We start from the raw sequence: 18,303 nt of genomic DNA, 5'->3' as shown, positions 1-18,303 counted from the left end.
ACCTCAGATGGGCACAATGGCCAATCTTGACTCTTTGATTCCAGGGGAATGGCAAGGAAACAGTCCCCTCCTCTGGGCAGAGAGGTGGTGGACTACAGGTGCAGAACAGTGCTTGCTCCATCAGACACAGAGCGTCCATTTGTTTTGCTTAACTGTATTTCACCAACCCACGCCGCCCCCCCAAAGCAGGATGGGCTGGCCAACTCCCCACCCAAGTAAGGGAAATCCTCTTTGCGTCCCTCCTGAGCCCCCAGTACTCAATCTGGGTCAAGTCCTACAAATTCCACACAAATACATAGGTAATAGGGAGGAACAGAACTAAGGATGTAATGTATGGGGAGGAGGCAGGGCCAAATGAAGGCATTGAGGCTGGGGGAATGAACTGGAACTAGATGCTGTATGTTGTGGTGGAGAGACTCCTGGACTGGGGGTATCAGGAGAGCCAGATTCTAGTCTGGCCACTTTGCCACTGATTCAGTATGACCTTGGGTAGCTCATTTCTCCTCTGGGCTTGTCTCTTCCTCTATAAAATAAGGCCAGGTGGGTAGGGAGACTGATCTCTAGGGTCCTTTCTAGCTCTGAGATTCTGAAGTCAGGTGTGATAAGAGGCATGAGGCTGGCCAACTTCTGCCTTTGTGGATGGGGGTGGGGGGAGTGCATAAGGCACTGGGCAAAACTATCAAGGTAGCAAAGCAGTGGACCCAAAGCCATCTTACATAATATCTATGACCCTAGAAACAAGGACTAGGGACAGTCCTTTATTAGTGTAGGAGAGACAGGGTCACAGGTTTGGGCTGGATGGGACCTAAATCCATGACCCTATCTCCAAGACATCTCCAGCAAAACAAACACCTGGGGGCAGCTAGCTGGTGTGGTGGATAGAGCTCCGGCCTCAGAGTCAGGAGGACCTGAATTCAAATCCGGACTCAGACGCTTGACACTTACTAGCTGTGTGACCCTGGGCAAGTCACTTAACCCCTATTGCCTCATCAAAAAAAGCAAAAAAACAAACAAACAAAAAACAACACCACTTGATAAACTCTTCTAGGAACTCAAGACTTCACTGATTATTCCTTGGAGGATAATTTTTGAAAAGCAGGGACACAGCAAAGCTTAACCCAAAGGAATAGCTCCCTAATGGTAGAGTTTCCAGCATCAGTCATGGATCTGGGGAGATATTCTGAGACAGGGATTAATATACAGGACCCCTCAGAACCCCCCTCATGGACAGCTGCCTATTCCACCTTAGGGGATGCTGGCATGAGATCGAGAACAGCTGCTCCCCCTCCGGTACCCCACACCCCACTCCAATCAGCACTGCGTATGCTACCCAGACCGCCCTAGGAGACTGCCTGCTCAGAACACTGTCATTGCCAAGGTCCGGGCACATACTTCAAGGATGGCTACAGGGCAGCTATCTCCTTCAAGGCACTCAGTGTTTGCCTGGTGACCTCACTCAGTTCCCTCCTATCCAGCCCCAATAAGGGGCAAGTTTGTCCCTTAGATCCCCTAGAACTCTCAGATTCCACAGTCTTGTGACTCCCTCATTCGCCCCCTCCCCCAGGGCACCACATACAAGTGAGACTATTGTATAAGGCACAGCGTGATGGGGCAGCAGGTGGGTCCCCGTGCCCACTGGGGCCCAACAGACAGAGCAGAGCTCTAGGGATCCTCCTTTTCTGCCCCACCATCCCGGTCATCTTCCCCATGTCCCCATGGAGAACCTTAAAAAAGAGAGATCCAGGGGGCAGCTAGGCGGTGCAGTGGATAGAGCACCGGCCCTGAAGTCAGGAGGACCTGAGTTCAAGTGCGGCCTCGGACCAAACACTTGACACTTACTAGCTGTGTGACCCTGGGCAAGTCACTTAACCCCAATTGCCTTAAAAAAAAAGAGAGAGATCCAGTCTTTGGTGTGGTACCGAGGGGAAGAAAGGCACCTAGGCTGGTGCAGTTCCCTGCTGCCCTTATGAGAAGAGCTCTTTGGTCTGGAAAAACAGTTCAGTGCAAACGTCTTTGGGCCCAACCCTGGGGAGAGGTGTGGCATCCATGGGCAGTGCCAGGAGCTGGAGGCGGCACGCTCACTGGCAGCACTTGCGTCTCTTCTTGCCGGTCGTCAAGTAGAGGTTACTGTCATTGCTGCCGATCCCTAAGGGAGGAGAAGGGGATGAGGTCTGGCAAGCCAGGGTCCCGAAGGACTCTCCCTTCCACCTCCCCTCTCACCCAGCAGGCGTTTTTCAGAGTTTGGGGCATCTTCAGAGATCCTGCCTATAAGATTATATACCTAGATTATTATCATATCATGTCATATTATATTATACCATACTATGCTATATTATATTATATTACATCATATTATATTATATTGTATTATATTATATCATATATTATATTATACCATACTATACTATATTATACTATATTATATTATACTATACTATACTATACTATACCATACTATACTATACTATATTATACTATTCTATATACCAGCCCTTTAATTAATAGGGGAGGTAATGGAGCTGTCCAAGGCACTTACGAATAATGTCTCCTATCCGCCGGGCATCCGTCTTCTCGAGTTCAGCCAGCACATTGGCCTCAAATGTTAGTGCTGCCACCCGGAAGAAGAATTCACGCACATTCTCACCTGGCATGGGAAGCAGGCACTCAGAAATGGGCACGATAGTACCAGGGAGAGCAGAAACCAGGGGAGGGCTGGTCATGGTAAGGAATTCAGGGGAAGGGGAGCAGGTGACGATAAGGACTCCCCATGGTTGGGCACAAGACACCGCACAGGATGAGGGCAAGGAGGTACGGGTAGGCTTGTGGAGTGTGGGCCAGACGCACACCGAGGGAGGAGGAGGAGGGTGACATCAGGGGTCCCTAGGGCAGACACTGGGAGTCACCCGATAGGACAGACACAGAATGGGAGGGTGGGCAGTGAGGCGGATGAGCGCTGCAGGGAACCTCACAGGGACCAAGGGGGAATCCAGAGACCCAAGGCAGACATGGCTGCAGCGCAAGGCACTGTGTCCACAGCTCACCTGTGAGAGATGAGACAGCCCAGTACTCGGCCTTCATTTCCTGGGCCATCTTGACAGCATCCTTCTCCATCAACACATACTGAGCCGGAGTCTAACAAGAGAAGATTAGCAAGGGTTTGGGACCAGAATCCCCACCTCCAGGTCCCTGGCATCCTGAATCCCCCTCGCTCCATCATACTCACACTCAAGTCCTTCTTGGAGCCCACGAGGAACAGAAGCACGTTGGAGGGGTCATTCTCCTTCAGTGCATCAGCCAGCCACTGTCTGGTGCCAGGGAGGAAAAGGTGAGCCTTCCCTCCCCCTCCCATATCCCCACAACCTTGTTCCTCATGCTCATTCATTCACTGCTCTGACCACCCTCCAGATCCTCACTGACTAAGAGCCCTCTCACCTTCCACCCTTCTCCCTGACCCCTAGGCCCTCCCTGATCCTGTCCTACCTCTCCTTACCATCCCAGCCCCTCCCTCTCCACCCTTCCCCCCAGCACTGTACTTGGTATGTTCCAAGGAGGCCACATCATTCAGGTTGAACACGATGATGATGGCTAGGGGAGGGAGATAAACAGTTCAGTTAAAAAAAAAAATTAGGGAGGACTGTGTTCCTCCCCCTGAGTTCTACCCATTCAAGCTCCCTGGCCACACCTGTGTCCCACCCCAATACACCTCATATCTTGAGCACGGCTCCCCTTACCTTGGGCTCCACGGTAGTAAGTAGAAGCGATGCATTTGAACCTCTCCTGACCGGCAGTGTCCCAGCTGGGAGAGAGGATGCTGCATGGGTATGGGGCACTGAGGAGCTAGATGGGCGTGGGGCACAGGACATTAAGGGCACAGGAAGTGGGTTCAGGACATCAGGGACAAAGGGAGACTTACATGGGGCCCTGGGAGAGAGAGAGACAGGTACAGAGCACTGAGGATGCAGAGATAGGGGTACAGAGTGCTGGGGAAATAGAGAGGTGGGTCCAGAGCATTGGACACAGGAAGATAAGTTGAGGAGTGCAATGAAGTGGGTATTTTGGGCGTTAGGTAGAATGAGGAGATATGAATGAGTTACCGGGGTCATGAGGGGCCATGAAAGTAGGTGCAGGCATGAGGAAGGAGGAGATCAGGCACTGGGGGGGCCGGATCAGGCTCTGGGGGGCCAGATGACCTCCAGGGTCACTTTGGACTCTAAGTTGCTGGTCTACATTGCTTATTATGAGGAGGACAGACTGGGCTTCTGGGAAAGGGCTTCAGACACCTTAGCATCAGAGAGGGGAGAATGCACTCACAGCTGCAGGCTGAAGGGGACTCCCAGCACCTCAAACCTCTCCATCTCGAAGTCCACCCCAATGGTAGCCTTGTAATTCTTGTCAAAAGTGTCTTTGCAAAACCTGAAAAGAAAGAGAAAAAAGCTGGGGAAGTGAGGTCTTGCTTAGAGCCCAGCCTCCTCTTCCCACCCCAATCTCTTCCACTCCTACACTCATGTAGGGTGCACACACACACACACACACACACACACATTCATACAACCCCTCTACTCATTCTTAATTCTCCCAGCTGCCCCCACTTCTCACCTGTTAATGAGGCATGTCTTCCCCACAGACAGGTCCCCCACAACGATGACCTTGGAGATCTTAAACCTACTGAGAGGAAGAAGCAGGTTAGCACCTAACACTACTCCCTGCTCCTCCAGATACAGACTTGTCCGCTCCATTTCCTAAGGTGGGGAAGGGAGAGGGGAACTGGTCAGAGGGAAGAAGGAATTTATGGCTGGAGCCCAAGCCAAGCATATCATGGAAGCCAGGCCTCCCAGGTCTCCCTGCCCAGGCTGGGGGTGGAGGGTGGGGAGGCGGTGATGCTTGCACAGTGAACGGTGAAGGGGATTTGGCAGAGGACAGGCCTCAATGAATGGACTGACCCCTTCTTATCACCCCCACACGTACACAGTAACACTCCCTGAAGTAACACAGTTTCAGGCCCACAGTCCCCTTCTGGGATTATTCACCTTCCTTCCCAATAATTGCCGAGATGAGGTCACTCCTCAACCAGAGGTAATTTTAGTGAGAAATTAAAATTGCATGTACTACAATTTATCTTCATATGTGTCTGAGCGTGTGTGTCAGAATTCAGTCTATGTATGTCTGTGTCTGAAAGATTGTGGATGTTGGCCTGTGGGTAGTGATTTGTAATATGTGGTATTGTTATGATTGTAGCGGATATTTAATGATGGTAACTCCCGTGGATTCAATGACCATTTCTATGCCGATGAACCTCAGATCTATTTGTCTGGCCCTAACCTCTCTCCTGACCTCCATGCTCACATCTCCAACTCTCTATTGGACATCTCAAACCAGAGGTCCCATAGACATCTTACACTCCCCATGTCCAAAAACTGAACTCTTATTATCTTTCCCCCAAAACCCCTCCTCACTTCCCTATGATCGTCTAGGACAACACTATCCTCTCCCTCAAACAGGCTTGCAATGTAGGTGTCATCCTCAATGTCTCTCCTCTCTCACCTGCCCATGTCCAATCACGTCAGTCCTATCCTTTCTAAGTTCATGGTGTCTCTTGCATGGAGATGTGCTCAGACACTACCCTAGTAATGCAAGCACTCATCACCTCCCATCTGGAGTATCGCAACAGCCTGCTGGTTGGTCTCCCTGCCTCCAGTCCATCCTCCACTTAACTGTCAAAGTGATCTTCCCAAAGGGTAGGCCTGACCATGTCATCCCCGTATTCTATAAATTCCAGTGGCTCTCTATCACCTACCAGATCAAATATCAAATCCTCTGTTTGGCTTGTAAAATCTTATAACTTGTTCCCCTCTAACTTTCTAGTCTTCTTACACCTTACTCCATCATCCCATTCACCTCACCCACCCACCCCACTCTCACAAATGCCACACACTCGGTGATCCAGTGACACAGTGATCCACTCAGGGTGGCTGTTCCCTGCACAGGACACACTATGTCCCCCATTTGGCCATTGTCACTGGCTGTCCCACATACCTGGAACTCTCCCCCTCTTTATCTCTGCCTCCTGGCCTCCCTGGCATCCAAGTCCCAGCTTTACAAAAATTATTCCAAGTGATCCTCACAATAGCCCTGAGAGCTAAGTGCTATTCTTATCTTCATTTAATTAAGGAAACAGAGGCAAACAGGGATTAAGTGACTCACTCAAGGCCATACAGCTAGTAAATGTCTGAGGCTAGATTTGAACTCAGGTCTTCCTGACTCCAGACACGGTGCTCTATCCACTTTGCCACCTAGCTTTTTGTTGGACGTTCAATGCTTTTGTTGGATTCAGACCCTAGGCCTGTTTCATCGCCTTTCGAATCACCACCGACCTCACGCCCAGCCCTTAGCACTATGTTCACCCCCACTATTGTGCTCAGACCTTCTTGCACTCCTTGGCCCTGTGCCCATTCCTGACCTCCACACTCATCCCTTCCTTCAGTGCCCATCACTCACCCCACCGTGCCGGTCCTCTGCTCCTGACACGCAGCACTGACCCGAGGGTGGAAGTTTCGGTTGGAGTGCAGGGCAGCCTCTTTCCTCAGGCACTGAAAGAGGTGTGGAGGGAGGGAAGGGGGATGGGGAGGGAGAGAAGAAGCTGCGAGGAGGACCACACCCCGTCCCGCCCCGCCCCCGCAGAGCAGCCAGTCTGGACCACCCCGAAGCAGCCGATGGAGAGCCACAGGGGCGGGCCGGCTGGTACCTTCGCTCCAGAGGCAGCCCCACCGGATAGATCAACCTGTAATAACACAGCTGGGGAACCAAGGAGTGGTCGATCTTCTTTCCCTCCCCTCCCACACACTCCCAATTCCACCGGTCCAGAATAGAGTGGTGAGGCAGGAGCTCTCTCGCCCCCACCGTACGACGTTCAGCCTGTAACCCGACCAAGCCAGGAGGGGCGGTGACAGAGAGGGTCTGTGGGTACCCACCTGGGGCAGTTCGGCGAGGACCCGGTCCCTCCGCACTGGAGCCAGGATGTTCATCCTCTCTCCTAGGAGCTACAGACTAGAGAGATGGTGGAGGGGGAAGGGAGGTCTGGGAAGCGGGCCTGACCGGTGGAACGGGGATCAGGCGAGGCAGCCCCTCGGGTCTCGCCATCGCCCCCCTCCCCACGCAGACCCCTGGTCCGGTGCACCAGTCGTGTCTAGCCTACAGGGAGCCTCATTCTTGGGGGTGGGGGAAGCCCCAAGACAACAATCTCGGAGTTCCCGGGGAACCTACCCTAACAGCGGTGGGAGAGACCCTCTCAACCTAGAGATCCAAACAGAATCCACCATAGCAGGGATTTGGGGAGGACCCTTCCAAAATGCAAGGGTGGAGGAGATCTCACCCTCACATGGTTGTGGGGGGGGACCCTACTATGACAAGGAGACCGTCTTAGAAAGCAAGCTTCCTGAGGGCAGGGACCGGTTCAGTTTTTGGTTTGGTATCCCCAACACCTAGCAAGTGCCCGAAACAGGGCAGGTACTGTTTTGATAAATGCTTGTTGACTCCTGGAGAAGGCGGAGACCGTGAAATCCAAGCATGAGGGAACTTTCAAAAACCCTGGGATGGGGGAAGAGCCTATGGCCACACGAGGATCAGAAGAATCCAGGAGAGCAGCCCTGCCGCCCCAGGTCGTTGTGGGCACCCAAGAGGGAGGGAGCTGAGGCAAAGTCGGAGAATCCCAGATGTAGCTGGAGGGGACATTAGAAGTCATCTAGTCCAATTCCTTCCCATTTTATAGATGAGAAAAGCTGGACGGGGGTTGGGGGTAGGTTAAGCGATTTGCCTAAGTCACATAAGTGTCAGAGTCGGGACTTGAACCCAGGTCCTCTGCTTCCGAATTCTGGACTTTCTTTCCTTGGATACGTTGAGAGCTGCTAGCCATCTCCGCAGTGCTCAGCTCTGTAACCCGATCCCCGGAAATTCCAGCAACAGAGCGGCGCCCCCCACCCCCACCCCTCCTGGGCTGGACTCTGGGATTCTCGGGCTGCTCCATTGAGGGGGCTACTGGGCTACCCCACGTACCGCTATCTCCTCGCGTGGGTCAGGGTACCTCCCGGGGTCCACCGCCACCTAGAGCTGATCCCCCTTCGTGCCCGCTCCCCATCTACACTGGGCCACACCTATACACCCATGGCCAGGCCAGGCCCGCCAGAACCAGCTGCGGGTCGTGCCCTCGGACCACGTATCCATTCCCCACGTGGATCGGTGGGGACCCTTACCTTCTTACCAAGAGAGAGCTGGGCCACGGGCTAGGCCGGGATCGTTTTGTTGAGGGAGACTGAAGAAACTTGCCAGGGCAGGCGGGTCGGGGAGGGGAGGAGGGGACGAGGGAACGAGGGAAAAGGGAGGAAAGGAGGGAGGAGAGAGAAGGGGGCACAGAGCCGAGGGGCGGCGCCTCCTCCTCCAACTCCCCCGGCAGTGAGTCACACGGTCCGCCAGACGCCTCTCCCCTCCCCCTCTTTGGGGGCTGGGGTGAGAGGTGGGTACAGCCAGGCCCCTGACCCTTAGCCACTAGGGACTCAGGGCCAGTGATGCGAGCCAACAGCTACGATGACCCTTGGTGTGAGTGAGTGAGTGAGTGAGTGAGTGTGAGTGAGTGAGTGTGAGTGTGTGTGTGTGGGTGTGTGTGCCAGCTCCGTACCCTAGCATAATGATACCCTCTTCTCCATATGTTAACCTCTACTCTTACCTTCAGCCCCCTCACCCTTTTTAGCAGGATGATGTCTCAGAGCCCATGACAGAAGAACTCTTTGGAGTCTGAACAACTTACAACTTACACCTCCTCTCTGTCCTTTAAAAGACACGCGCCACCTACCACCCACCTCGGCCCCCCAAACACAGCTCTCTAAGGCTGGAGGGTACACAGAAGTTTCCCCTTTATTACCCGGTTCCATGGGAAGAGAAGGACTTAGCGGAGGGGTGCCGGTACACGGATCAGCCCCTCAGCTCCTCTTCTTTTTGAGGAAGCTGGAGGTGTGGGGAGATGACTCCTTTGCATACGCCTTCCCCTGTCTCCCCCCCTCCCCCTTTCCAAGCAAGGCTCCCGCTACGTACTGAGCTATACTCCTAGTATTTTCCAAGGAATTTTCCAAGGCCCTACGGTACTGGAAAGTGATGGAATTGGGAGGCAGTCCGGGCAGCAACAGTGGGGGAAATCAGTGTCCAGGGGACTGAGGGGGAAAGGCCGGCTTAGAATGAGCCGGTCTCTAAATGGTGGGGAAGGTTATGTGAGGAGAATGATTCACAGGAACGACCTGGAATTCCTGGGAGGAATTGGAGCATTGCACCAGCATTTTGACAGTTTACAGGATTAGGAATGTGTCCTAAGAGCAAACTATCAGAGTATCCACCAAAGGGAAGGTCTTAGTCTCTCAGCCTCTCTGGTGTTCCCCACCCCCCTTCTGTACATTTCTGTTGCTATGTCACACAGACTATGACTTTAAGAGCTTTAGTTCACTTCTTTGGGTCTAAGTCTCTTCATTTTTAAAGTGAAACGGGGTTGGCTGAAAAAAAGGTCTTCTTTTGCCCTCTGACAGCCTGATTACAGCATTTCTGCCCAGAGTTCTGTCTCTCCCACCTGGCTGCATCTACAATCTCTGTCACTTTCCAGCACTTTCTACTCTCCGTTTCTTTTTTTTTCCTGTTATTCCGTTCAATTCAATATTTTTTTTAAACGGCTACTACGTATAAAGCACACAAATGAGAGGCAGGGCGGCACTGGCCAAGAACTCTGGGTGGTAGAGTCACTGCGGTAGAATTCTGGGTTGACCACTAACAACCTAGATGACCTTGGGCAAGTCACTCTGAGCCTGATCCTCAGCTGTGAAGGTGAGGGGCATTGAACTAGATCACTTTTAAGGTCCCTCAGGAGCTGGTTGGTTTTTTTGTTTGTTTGTTTGTTTTGTTTTGGTTTTGGTTTTTTTGGTTTTTTTGTCTTTATAGCTACAGTACCTGGCACTACAAACTTAATAAATGTTTGTCGATTGGCTAACTGATCGTGCAGGGCAGTTTAACAAGAAGAAAGGCTCTGTGCCCTCAAAGATCTAGGCTCAGATCCCTTCCCACTCCCCCACCTCACATGCCCATAGTCTCCCCGCCTTCTAACCTGCGCGCCTTGATAAAGCTAAAAAGCAAAGTTGCTCAGAACTGAGCTCCCAAAACAGCACCTACCAGCCAAACAACCACGTGTCTGCCACAAACTACATTTCCCATGAAGCCTCGGGATGGATGGGCGCATATTTAACTAGGCGCTCCTCCTTCCGGGACCGGGGTAGAGTTTGAACTACTAATCCCGAAAGGCCCTGCGTCGGCTTTTGCCCACTACCGCCATAATCACGCTCCCCTTAGTCTCGGACTTTTTCCCATAGTCCTCTTCGGAGGCCTTGAAGCCTCGCGAGGTTTGAGAGAGCGTTAGCTCTATAAGCCCGAGAGAAGCACAGCGGAAGACCCTTTCCCCCAAGATGGCGCCGAAGGCGAAGAAGGAAGGTAGGTGAGGGGCCCAGGCCAGGGGAGCTGCCGGGGCGGCGGCGGTCGTGGCGGCTAGGGGACCCGGCGGGAGCTGGAGAAGCTGTATCCGCGCGCGCCCTGGTCCGCTGGCGGCACGGACGCCGAGGCCGCCCTCAGGCGGACCACGTGGGCCAGGCCCGGCTCAGCCCGGCTGTCTCCTGCCCCGGCGTCCGGGGACCCGCAGTCCTACCCGCCCGAGGAAGCACCTTCCCCCCTGGCTCTCCCTCACCGCGCCGGCCTCGTTCGGGCTTGGTGCAGCCGGCCGTTCCTCTGGACCCCTCTTTGTCCCGCGGATCCCGGCCCGCGTGGTGGGCAGAGCAGAGCGCCGAACTCGATTCCAGGCCCTTGGAGCGACTTGGGCAAGACCCAGCCCCGGCGAGTCGTGTCAGATGAGGGGGATCGGATAAGAGCCCCCTTCTTGGTGTCAGGGTCCGCCTTTTCTCTGTTCTTAATCCCCGGCGCTTAGCTCGGCCCCCGGCACGTTGTTGGTGCTCAGTCGGGTCCGACCCCATGGGCCGTGCGTGGCACCCCACGAAAACCCCAGGTTTCCCCGACACAGATACCACAGATACCTGACACAGGCTTGCTGTGGCCTTCTCCAGCCAATTTTGCAGATGAGAGAACTGAGCAAACAGCGTTAAGTGACTTGCCCAGGGTCACACAGCTACTGAGTGTCTGAGACAAGATTTGAATTCAGGCTTCCACTGAGCCACCTAGCTGCCTCCCCCCCCCTCACGTAATAGGCTTTTAACAAATGTTTAGTTAACTGATTCGAAGTTTGATAAAGCGGGTGGACTCCTTTGAAGAGTGAGATTCTTAAATGAATAAAACAAAACCCACAGAACCACAAAGGAAGACAACTATGTTTTTTAAAAATACAGTTGTTTAGACCTTAGAAAATGCATTTTTGGACCCCAAGTGGAGAACCTCCTGGGCATTTTGATTCCTGAGGTCCCTTCCATAATAAATGTCCAGATAGTATATAAGCTTTTTTGGGGCAGGAAATGTTCCTGTGCCTCCCACTTAGTAGTTTAAAGATTGATTCCAATTCTTAAAATCCATAATTCTTTACCTAAAGATTTCACCTTAACAAGACATTTAGCCTCATGCCAATGATGGATACCTGGATTTTCCTGAGAATAATGATGTTGTCAAAGGAACCACTGATGGCATTGGGGTGGTTGGAAGCAGCCCCTTGTTGGCCAGAAGAATCTTGTGGACTGATTACTTTTTCTCTCTGTGTCCCCAAGTGGTGGTCCCCCCCAAGACAGAAGCCAAGTCCAAGGCCTTGAAGGCCAAGAAGGCAGTGTTGAAGGGTGTTCACAGCCACAAAAAGAAGAAGATCCGAACGTCTCCCACATTCCGGCGACCCAAGACACTAAGACTTCGACGGCAGCCCAAATACCCACGGAAAAGTGCCCCTCGCAGGAACAAGTAAGACTTGGTCGTTCTTTGGCCTTCTGGGTCCCTGGGAGGACTTGTAGCTACTGGTCAAATGTGTCTGGAGCCTGTGGGGAGCCTGTGTATTTGCTTGGGATGGCCTCCCCACCCCCACCCCCCAGCACTTCCTGCCTCCTTTTGAGTTGTTGAAGTGGCTGGTGCTTGTGTTGAATGCCTGCTTGATAATAAGCAGGGCAGCACTTAGAAATTCTAACAGAGGAGTATAAAACCACTTAAGAGCATTAAGAAATTTGTTATGAGGAGTTGCTAATTCATGCAGTTGATTCCCTCTAGATTCCAGGGTAGTAAAGGCATCCAGTGGGAGGAGGATGAGTGTAGGGGTAGTTGAAGCTGTAGGTAGGAGTGGAGCCTTCAATTTAATCTGTTTGGAGTTTTGGTCCAGTTTGGACCAATCAGGCTTTGGGAATGGAGAGAGCATGTCCATACGCTGCCCTCCAAGATCCCACGTGCCTTTCTCTTTGTAAAATGATTAGAGTTAGAGACAGCAGTACAAAGGGTGGGGGCTTTGAAAGGTATTCCAGACTCCCAGGAATAGTTGCACTCATAGTTTGAGATTTGACATGGGTGAAGAAAGTGGGAATGGAAGCCAGTGCCAGCTGCCTCACTAATGTGTGAACCCATTGGAGCCAAATGGAGTGGGAAGTATATGGACTAGGTCCCTTTACTGTTTTGGAGTTTAGGAAGCTCCTGACCCAGGAATGTTGTCAGTTCTGCCCTTGTCTTAGATGTTCCAGAGGGGGCCAGGCTCCCCAGTTACCTGAGCTACTTTCTTCTAGGCCCACTTCCAGATTTCTCCCTTGGCAACATAAGAAAGCTACACCTTTCCTTTAAAGGAACATTGTGAGGATCAGTTCTCTCCATAGAATGAAGCCAGTTTTCCTAATGTTGGAATTGTTTTGGCTTTGTGTCCATACTACCTTCTCCATAGTAAGGGCTTGTTGAATGTGTGTGAGATGAAAGGAGCCTCCCAGTAGGATTGTGGTTCCTCCTCAGGATAAGCTCTCTAGCTTTTAGGGTGCAGGTGATGATACCCATAGCGACCAAAGTCTGAGTAAAGTGATTGGCAGCCTCAGTGTCTGATGCACCCTGCTTTCCCTGCAGCCTTAACAGTAAAAGGAAAACGCTACCTCAGTGATGCTTTGGACCATTTTATCCACAAGGAAAAGAAAATGGTGATAGGAGGAACATTTCTATTTCAAAGTAAAAATTGTGTTCCGTTGATAAAAGGTGTCCCTGGTTCTTCTAGTGTTAGGGGCCTGTTGATATGCCTCCCCTTTTCCTTCCCAGGCTTGACCACTATGCCATCATTAAGTTTCCCTTGACCACTGAGTCTGCTATGAAGAAGATCGAGGATAACAACACCCTGGTCTTCATTGTGGATGTCAAGGCCAACAAGCATCAGATCAAGCAGGCAGTCAAGAAGCTCTATGACATCGACGTGGCCAAGGTCAACACGCTGATCCGGTGAGTGAGGGCTCCCCAAGGGCAGGAGCCCCGGCACAGGGGCACTTTGTCCGTGTTCAGGAAACACGCAGCTCGGGTGCCAAAGGGAAAAGTGGGTGGGCTGGGCACTGAAATTTATCGGTTCATCGCACCCATGTGGCAGTCTTAAGCCCATACTGAGGTTGAGAGACAGGTTTGGGGTGGGGAAGCATCCTGTAGTCCAACATAAGTATGCTTTGGCTTGACTGGTGGTGAGATTTTACTGCCTCTTCCCTGGGTCCTGACCTGTGCCTTGGCACTTGGAACAATGATGATGAAATTCTCGAGTAAAAAAAAAAGGACAGGGAAATGACCTAATCAGGAGCTAGAGCCATAAATTGAGACCTTGTGTCTTTTCGGGCTTGTTTGCAGTGTTCATGCAAATGATGGAAAATATCATTTTACAGAGAAAAATGATGCTAACAAAGGAACCACTGATGCATGACGCAGGCATAAGGAAGGGGTAGAGACTTTGGTAGGGGTGCTACATTCTGTGTGCTAAGGTCACTTTTTCTGTCCTAGGCCTGACGGAGAGAAGAAGGCCTATGTCCGACTTGCTCCAGACTATGATGCTTTAGATGTTGCCAACAAAGTGAGTATTGAAGGTGCCCACCTTCTCCTTGGGTGCAAGTGATGAGTCAGAGTGACCAAAGCCTGAGCCTCAGTGATGACTCTGGATGGCTGATGTACCCCGTCCCAAACAAATGCCAGTGACCACCTAGGCTGCAGGGGAGGGTTGCCCTTGGGTGGGAGTCTCCAGGCCCGGCCCCCTGCTTTTCTTATCACCTCTTGTCTAGCGTGTTCCTGGCCCTCCTGAGCTCTTGGTAACACTATTGCCTTTTGCTTTTCAGATTGGAATCATCTAAACTGTGTCCAGTTATCCCACTCCACTTACAATAAAAAGTTTTCCAGTATATTCATGTTCCTCATCTCTCATGGAGGGGTGGGGGGGGTGCCCAGGATGGGAAGAGGGATTCCATGGGTGCTGACTGTAGGTTAGTCAGCCTTCCTAGACCATTTCCTCACCTTCACGGGGCAGGGTCTGGACAAGATCATGCTTCTCACAGAAGAAATTGCATCACTGTTCTCTTCACTTTGTGGCCCCGCAAGTTGTCTCCGATCCCTAGGGCTCAAGCCATCATACTGTGGTTGCTTAAACAGTACCCTCTTAGTGCCTGACAACCGTTTACTCCCAGGAGGGTAACAGTGGAGAGAAGGGAAGAGCCATAGCTACTCCTTCCAAAGGAAGAGGAAAAAAAAAAGGAGCCCTGGGCCAGAGCAGGGGAAGGCTTGATGGGCCTGGTGGCTCTTTGTCCTGCCTAGGGCCTTAGCTAGACAAGTCTACCTTCAGAGGGAGCCCCTTGAAATCTTGTGGGCTTCAATTTTGTGTTTTGCCCATTTCTAGGAATGTGGGGAGGAGAAATCAAGACCCTTTGGCAGTGAGAGGTTAACTGTTCCTTTATGTTTCCAAGGAAGAAAGTATGACTGCTGACCTCTAGCTTCCAAACAAGTGCTTGGCATTAAGTTGGTAGTAACAGGGTAGTAAAATCTGTGTTCCTGGTGTGGTGTTAGGGGGAGTTTTGACTGTTCAAAACAAAATTAGCCTATGTGGGTTATAGAGCATTTTACATGATCCTTGTTCCAGATAGACCTTTCCTTCCATCTGGCTTTACCAAGAGTCTTTCCCAAGCTGCCATACCCAAAGGAGCTGGCTTCCCTTGACCACAGAAAGGATTTCCAAATTAGTGTGCTTTGGGGTTTTTTGGCTTTTTTTTTTTAGTGTCTTCGATAGTACATCGATGTTGGTAGAGAAATAGCTGCCTGTACCAGGAGAGGTACTGGGCCACGTGGATAAATTAAGTCCCCAAAGTTATCAAAGCACAAAGCGGATCTATTCGGTCAGAAACTTGTCTTTCTTATGCCGAAGGGACACTCTCTCTGGGCAGAAGTCTGAGCGAAGGAGGCGGGAGAAGTAGATGAGAATCATCAGATCCACCATCAACAGGATGCTGAGCAGAAAGGCACCCTCTGTCCTCTCCCCCAGGTAGCGAAGGAAAAAGCTGGTGAGGTAGGCCTGGGGGGCCAGACGAAAGAGGAAGTACATGACCAAGTTGATATACTTGTTGACCCAGTAGAAAAGACAGTCCTGGTTGTTACTGAGCTTCATCATCATTCTCATGGTGAGGAAGATGTTGCTGACTTCAACAAACAGTGTCATAACCCCACCTGCCACGAAGGTGCCCTTAAAGATGCCCGAGGCAAAGGCAGCGATGGCCTGAAGGAGAGATGGCAACAGAAGGCCTGGGTCAGCCAAGTAACTACTGCCTGATGCCCTGATGGCCAAGCATTGAGTCTTCAAAGTTAATTCAAATTGTGTTCAGCTTAGGTGGTCCAAAAGGTGGCAGCCCCCTGATGTAGAGAGATAGGGGTTCCCCTGAGAAGATCCCCTATTTCCTCCCAAAGAGTCATTCTACTGCAGGAACTCTAACCTGGATCTTATTAGATACACTGGTAACCACATTTCAGTACAACTGGTTGGCTTCCTTTCCTATTGATTTTGTACTTACAAACTCTTAAGCAGGGGTATATGACAAAACCCCTGCTGAACCTTCCCAGATTTCCAATTCAGCACTGATTGATCCTCCCGTGTGTTGTGGAAGGGAACCATGAACCCTGATCTGTCTCTTAGGCCAGCTCTCCAAGATACTGCTTTCGCCTACACTAACCACCTACCCTAGTCTTCTCTCAGGGCAGAGGAGGCTGGTAGACCCGGTCTGACAGCCACAGTGGGCAAGGCAGACATGTGGGAACATGCAGACAATGCTCAGGGACTGCCCAGCCCAGATCCATGTCATGGGCTTTGGGACTGGTGCTAATGCTGGGTCACTTGTCCCCAATTCACATGGTTTTTTGTTTTGTTTTCATTATTTTTAGGTAATTGGGGTTAAGTGACTTGCCTAGGGTCACACAGCTAGGAAGTTAAAGTGTTTGGTCTGAGGCCACATTTGAGCTCAGGACTGGTGCTCTATCCACTGCACCACCTAGCTGCGCCCCCCCCCCCCCCACGTCGTTTTGAGCTGCCTCAAGGGAACAGGACTGCAGGTTCTTAGGGCCTCCTCCTTTCACACAAGATTCGTTTTCCTTGCAATTTGTAGAATCAGCCTTGGTTAGAGGTTCCTTCTCAAATCTTAGCTCCAGAATTATAAAATGTGTCAAATTCAGCGCCCAAATGTCTCTTGTACTTTATGCAGGGGGTATTCTGTGCCTCTCGCCCCGCTGGACCAACTGTCCAGGAGCCACTTCCAGGTGGGAAGTATTCTGTAGCCCAGTGTACTTGGGGAAAAGGGAGAATGGGGCGGGGAGGACCCTGGGGTAGCTCTAGCTTCTGGAACAGTCTGTACCACAGGGCTGGGAAGATAAAATTCTGCCCCACCCTCCAGGAGGGGGATAAGAAGAACTGAATTTGATTTAAGTGCTGACTCTGGGTTTCATCTCCACCCCCATGCTTCTCGCTCACCAAGACATGGTGGACCAAATATTCCCAAGACGCCTGGGCCTGCTTGCTCGCCACGATGTCCACTGTGTCATGGATGAAATAGCCTGGAGAAGAGAGAAAGCAAGAAAGGCCATGGCCCAGCTGGCCAGACAAGGGGTCTTGGGGGCCCTCATTTACATACCTGCCTCCCCACCCTTCGGAACCCCCAGGGCCCCGTCCCCAGCCAGCACCTACCCGTAGAGAGGCAGACGAGCAAATAGCCAGAGACGGACGAGGCGGTCTCAAGTTCCACCAGCATCTCCGGGGTCTGCCAGACGCTGTGGGAAAAGGGGAGGAGGGAAAGAGTGGGCATATGGGGAGATCCCTCATCACTCCACCGGCCCCGAGGGCCAGGCTCCCAAGTGGGGGGGGGGGTGTTCCGAGAGGCCGGCCCTCCCGATTGGCCGCAGAGGAAGGGGCTGGGTGGGGCCAGACGCTGGGCGGAGCCTGGCCGCCGTCCAGGTACCTCCGGTTGCCCAGGTGAGAGTTCCCCTTCTCTCCCCTTCCTTCTCCCCGTCTCCGCCCCGCCCGGCGGCTCTCGGTTGGCCGGGATTCCGGAGCGGGGCTCGGGTGAGGCTGCCGGGCTCAGGCCGCGCCCCTTCCTCACTCACCAGAGCAGAGCCCAGAGGCCGGACACGATGGAGTGCGCCAGGGAGACGAGCAGGTTGTGCCAGCGCCAGGTGCGCAGGGGGTCGCCCCGCACGTGGGCGGGCAGCGGCAGGCGGCTCAGCAGCAGCAGCGCGGCCCGGAAGGTCAGCGTGGTGGCCAGCAGCAGCAGCGCGGGGGGCAGGGGCACGGGCATGGGGTCGCGCTGGGGCGCCTCCGCCGGCGCCGCTCCGGATGCGCCGTGTCTGTCGGGGCCACCTCTCGGACTGTCAGCGGCCGCCCGCCCCTCCGTCCGGCTCCCCGCTGGCCGGCCCCTCCCCCGCGACGCCTCTGCCCCCGCCCCCTCCGCCCGCGAGGCGCTCCGCCCTCCGCCTCCGCCCCTTCCTCCCCCCGCCCCCGCCGGGCCCGGGGCTTCCGCGCCCACCCCTCCCCGGGCAGCCCCCCCACCCTGGGCTCTGAAGGGAGCCGCGGAGGGCCGGCTCGCCCCCCCACCCCGGCCCGCACGTACAACAACTTTCCCAAGTTGTCCGGAGAAGTCCGGAGCGGGGAAGGGGCGCCTCCCTTCCGTCCCGTCCAGGCGGGCTCACCTGCGGAGCTCCCAGAGTCGGGGACACGCGTGCTTCGGCCAGGGGTGGCTACGGGCGCCTGCGGACGGAGTGTCCGGGAGCGGGAGCGAGAGCCGCTGC

General features: G+C 53.0%; 3 protein-coding genes and 4 non-coding genes across 10 annotated transcripts; 5 read left to right on the top strand and 2 right to left on the bottom strand.

Moving 5' to 3' along the window:
- Positions 1–1,826: 1,826 nt before the first annotated feature.
- RAB34 (RAB34, member RAS oncogene family) lies at positions 1,827–8,935 on the bottom strand. Of its 4 annotated transcripts, none has more exons than XM_027862373.1 (11): positions 8,912–8,935; positions 6,969–7,044; positions 6,496–6,587; positions 4,597–4,665; positions 4,312–4,413; positions 3,732–3,796; positions 3,534–3,585; positions 3,224–3,305; positions 3,042–3,132; positions 2,537–2,644; positions 1,827–2,146 (listed from the first exon to the last, which is right to left on the bottom strand). In XM_027862373.1, exons 2-11 carry the CDS (start codon positions 7,020–7,022, stop codon positions 2,079–2,081), a joined length of 783 nt encoding a protein of 260 aa, XP_027718174.1. In that variant the 5' UTR covers positions 7,023–7,044; positions 8,912–8,935; the 3' UTR covers positions 1,827–2,078. The 4 variants fall into 4 exon arrangements, with proteins under 4 accessions (XP_027718174.1, XP_027718172.1, XP_027718175.1 ...); XM_027862371.1 differs by lacking the exon at positions 8,912–8,935 and adding an exon at positions 8,247–8,396; XM_027862374.1 differs by lacking the exon at positions 8,912–8,935 and adding an exon at positions 8,247–8,396 and having other exon boundaries at positions 4,597–4,662.
- A 1,475-nt stretch (positions 8,936–10,410) lies between these two features.
- On the top strand, positions 10,411–14,392 carry RPL23A (ribosomal protein L23a). The gene is made up of 5 exons (XM_027862123.1): positions 10,411–10,512; positions 11,784–11,967; positions 13,282–13,458; positions 13,999–14,068; positions 14,328–14,392. Exons 1-5 carry the CDS (start codon positions 10,488–10,490, stop codon positions 14,340–14,342), a joined length of 471 nt encoding a protein of 156 aa, XP_027717924.1. The 5' UTR covers positions 10,411–10,487; the 3' UTR covers positions 14,343–14,392.
- Positions 11,640–11,706, top strand: LOC114043455. The gene has a single exon (XR_003569109.1). It is a non-coding gene; the product is annotated as a small nucleolar RNA SNORD42 (small nucleolar RNA).
- Positions 13,009–13,080, top strand: LOC114043456. Its single transcript, XR_003569110.1, has one exon. It is a non-coding gene; the product is annotated as a small nucleolar RNA Z17 (small nucleolar RNA).
- On the top strand, positions 13,854–13,919 carry LOC114043453. Its single transcript, XR_003569108.1, has one exon. It is a non-coding gene; the product is annotated as a small nucleolar RNA SNORD42 (small nucleolar RNA).
- Positions 14,100–14,167, top strand: LOC114043457. Its single transcript, XR_003569111.1, has one exon. It is a non-coding gene; the product is annotated as a small nucleolar RNA Z17 (small nucleolar RNA).
- A 524-nt stretch (positions 14,393–14,916) lies between the features above and the next one.
- TLCD1 (TLC domain containing 1) lies at positions 14,917–17,813 on the bottom strand. Its single transcript, XM_027862122.1, has 4 exons — positions 17,623–17,813; positions 17,207–17,289; positions 16,994–17,076; positions 14,917–15,751 (listed from the first exon to the last, which is right to left on the bottom strand). The coding sequence occupies exons 1-4, from the start codon at positions 17,811–17,813 to the stop codon at positions 15,368–15,370; spliced, it is 741 nt and encodes a 246-aa protein (XP_027717923.1). The 3' UTR covers positions 14,917–15,367.
- Between the last annotated feature and the right edge of the window lie 490 nt (positions 17,814–18,303).

The sequence above is a fragment of the Vombatus ursinus genome, unplaced genomic scaffold, assembly GCF_900497805.2.
Source record: "Vombatus ursinus unplaced genomic scaffold, bare-nosed wombat genome assembly UNPS02014768.1, whole genome shotgun sequence".
Lineage (NCBI taxonomy): Eukaryota > Metazoa > Chordata > Mammalia > Diprotodontia > Vombatidae > Vombatus > Vombatus ursinus.
The sequence above is the reverse complement of the archived record's forward strand: the minus strand, read 5'-3'. Positions and strand labels throughout refer to the sequence as shown.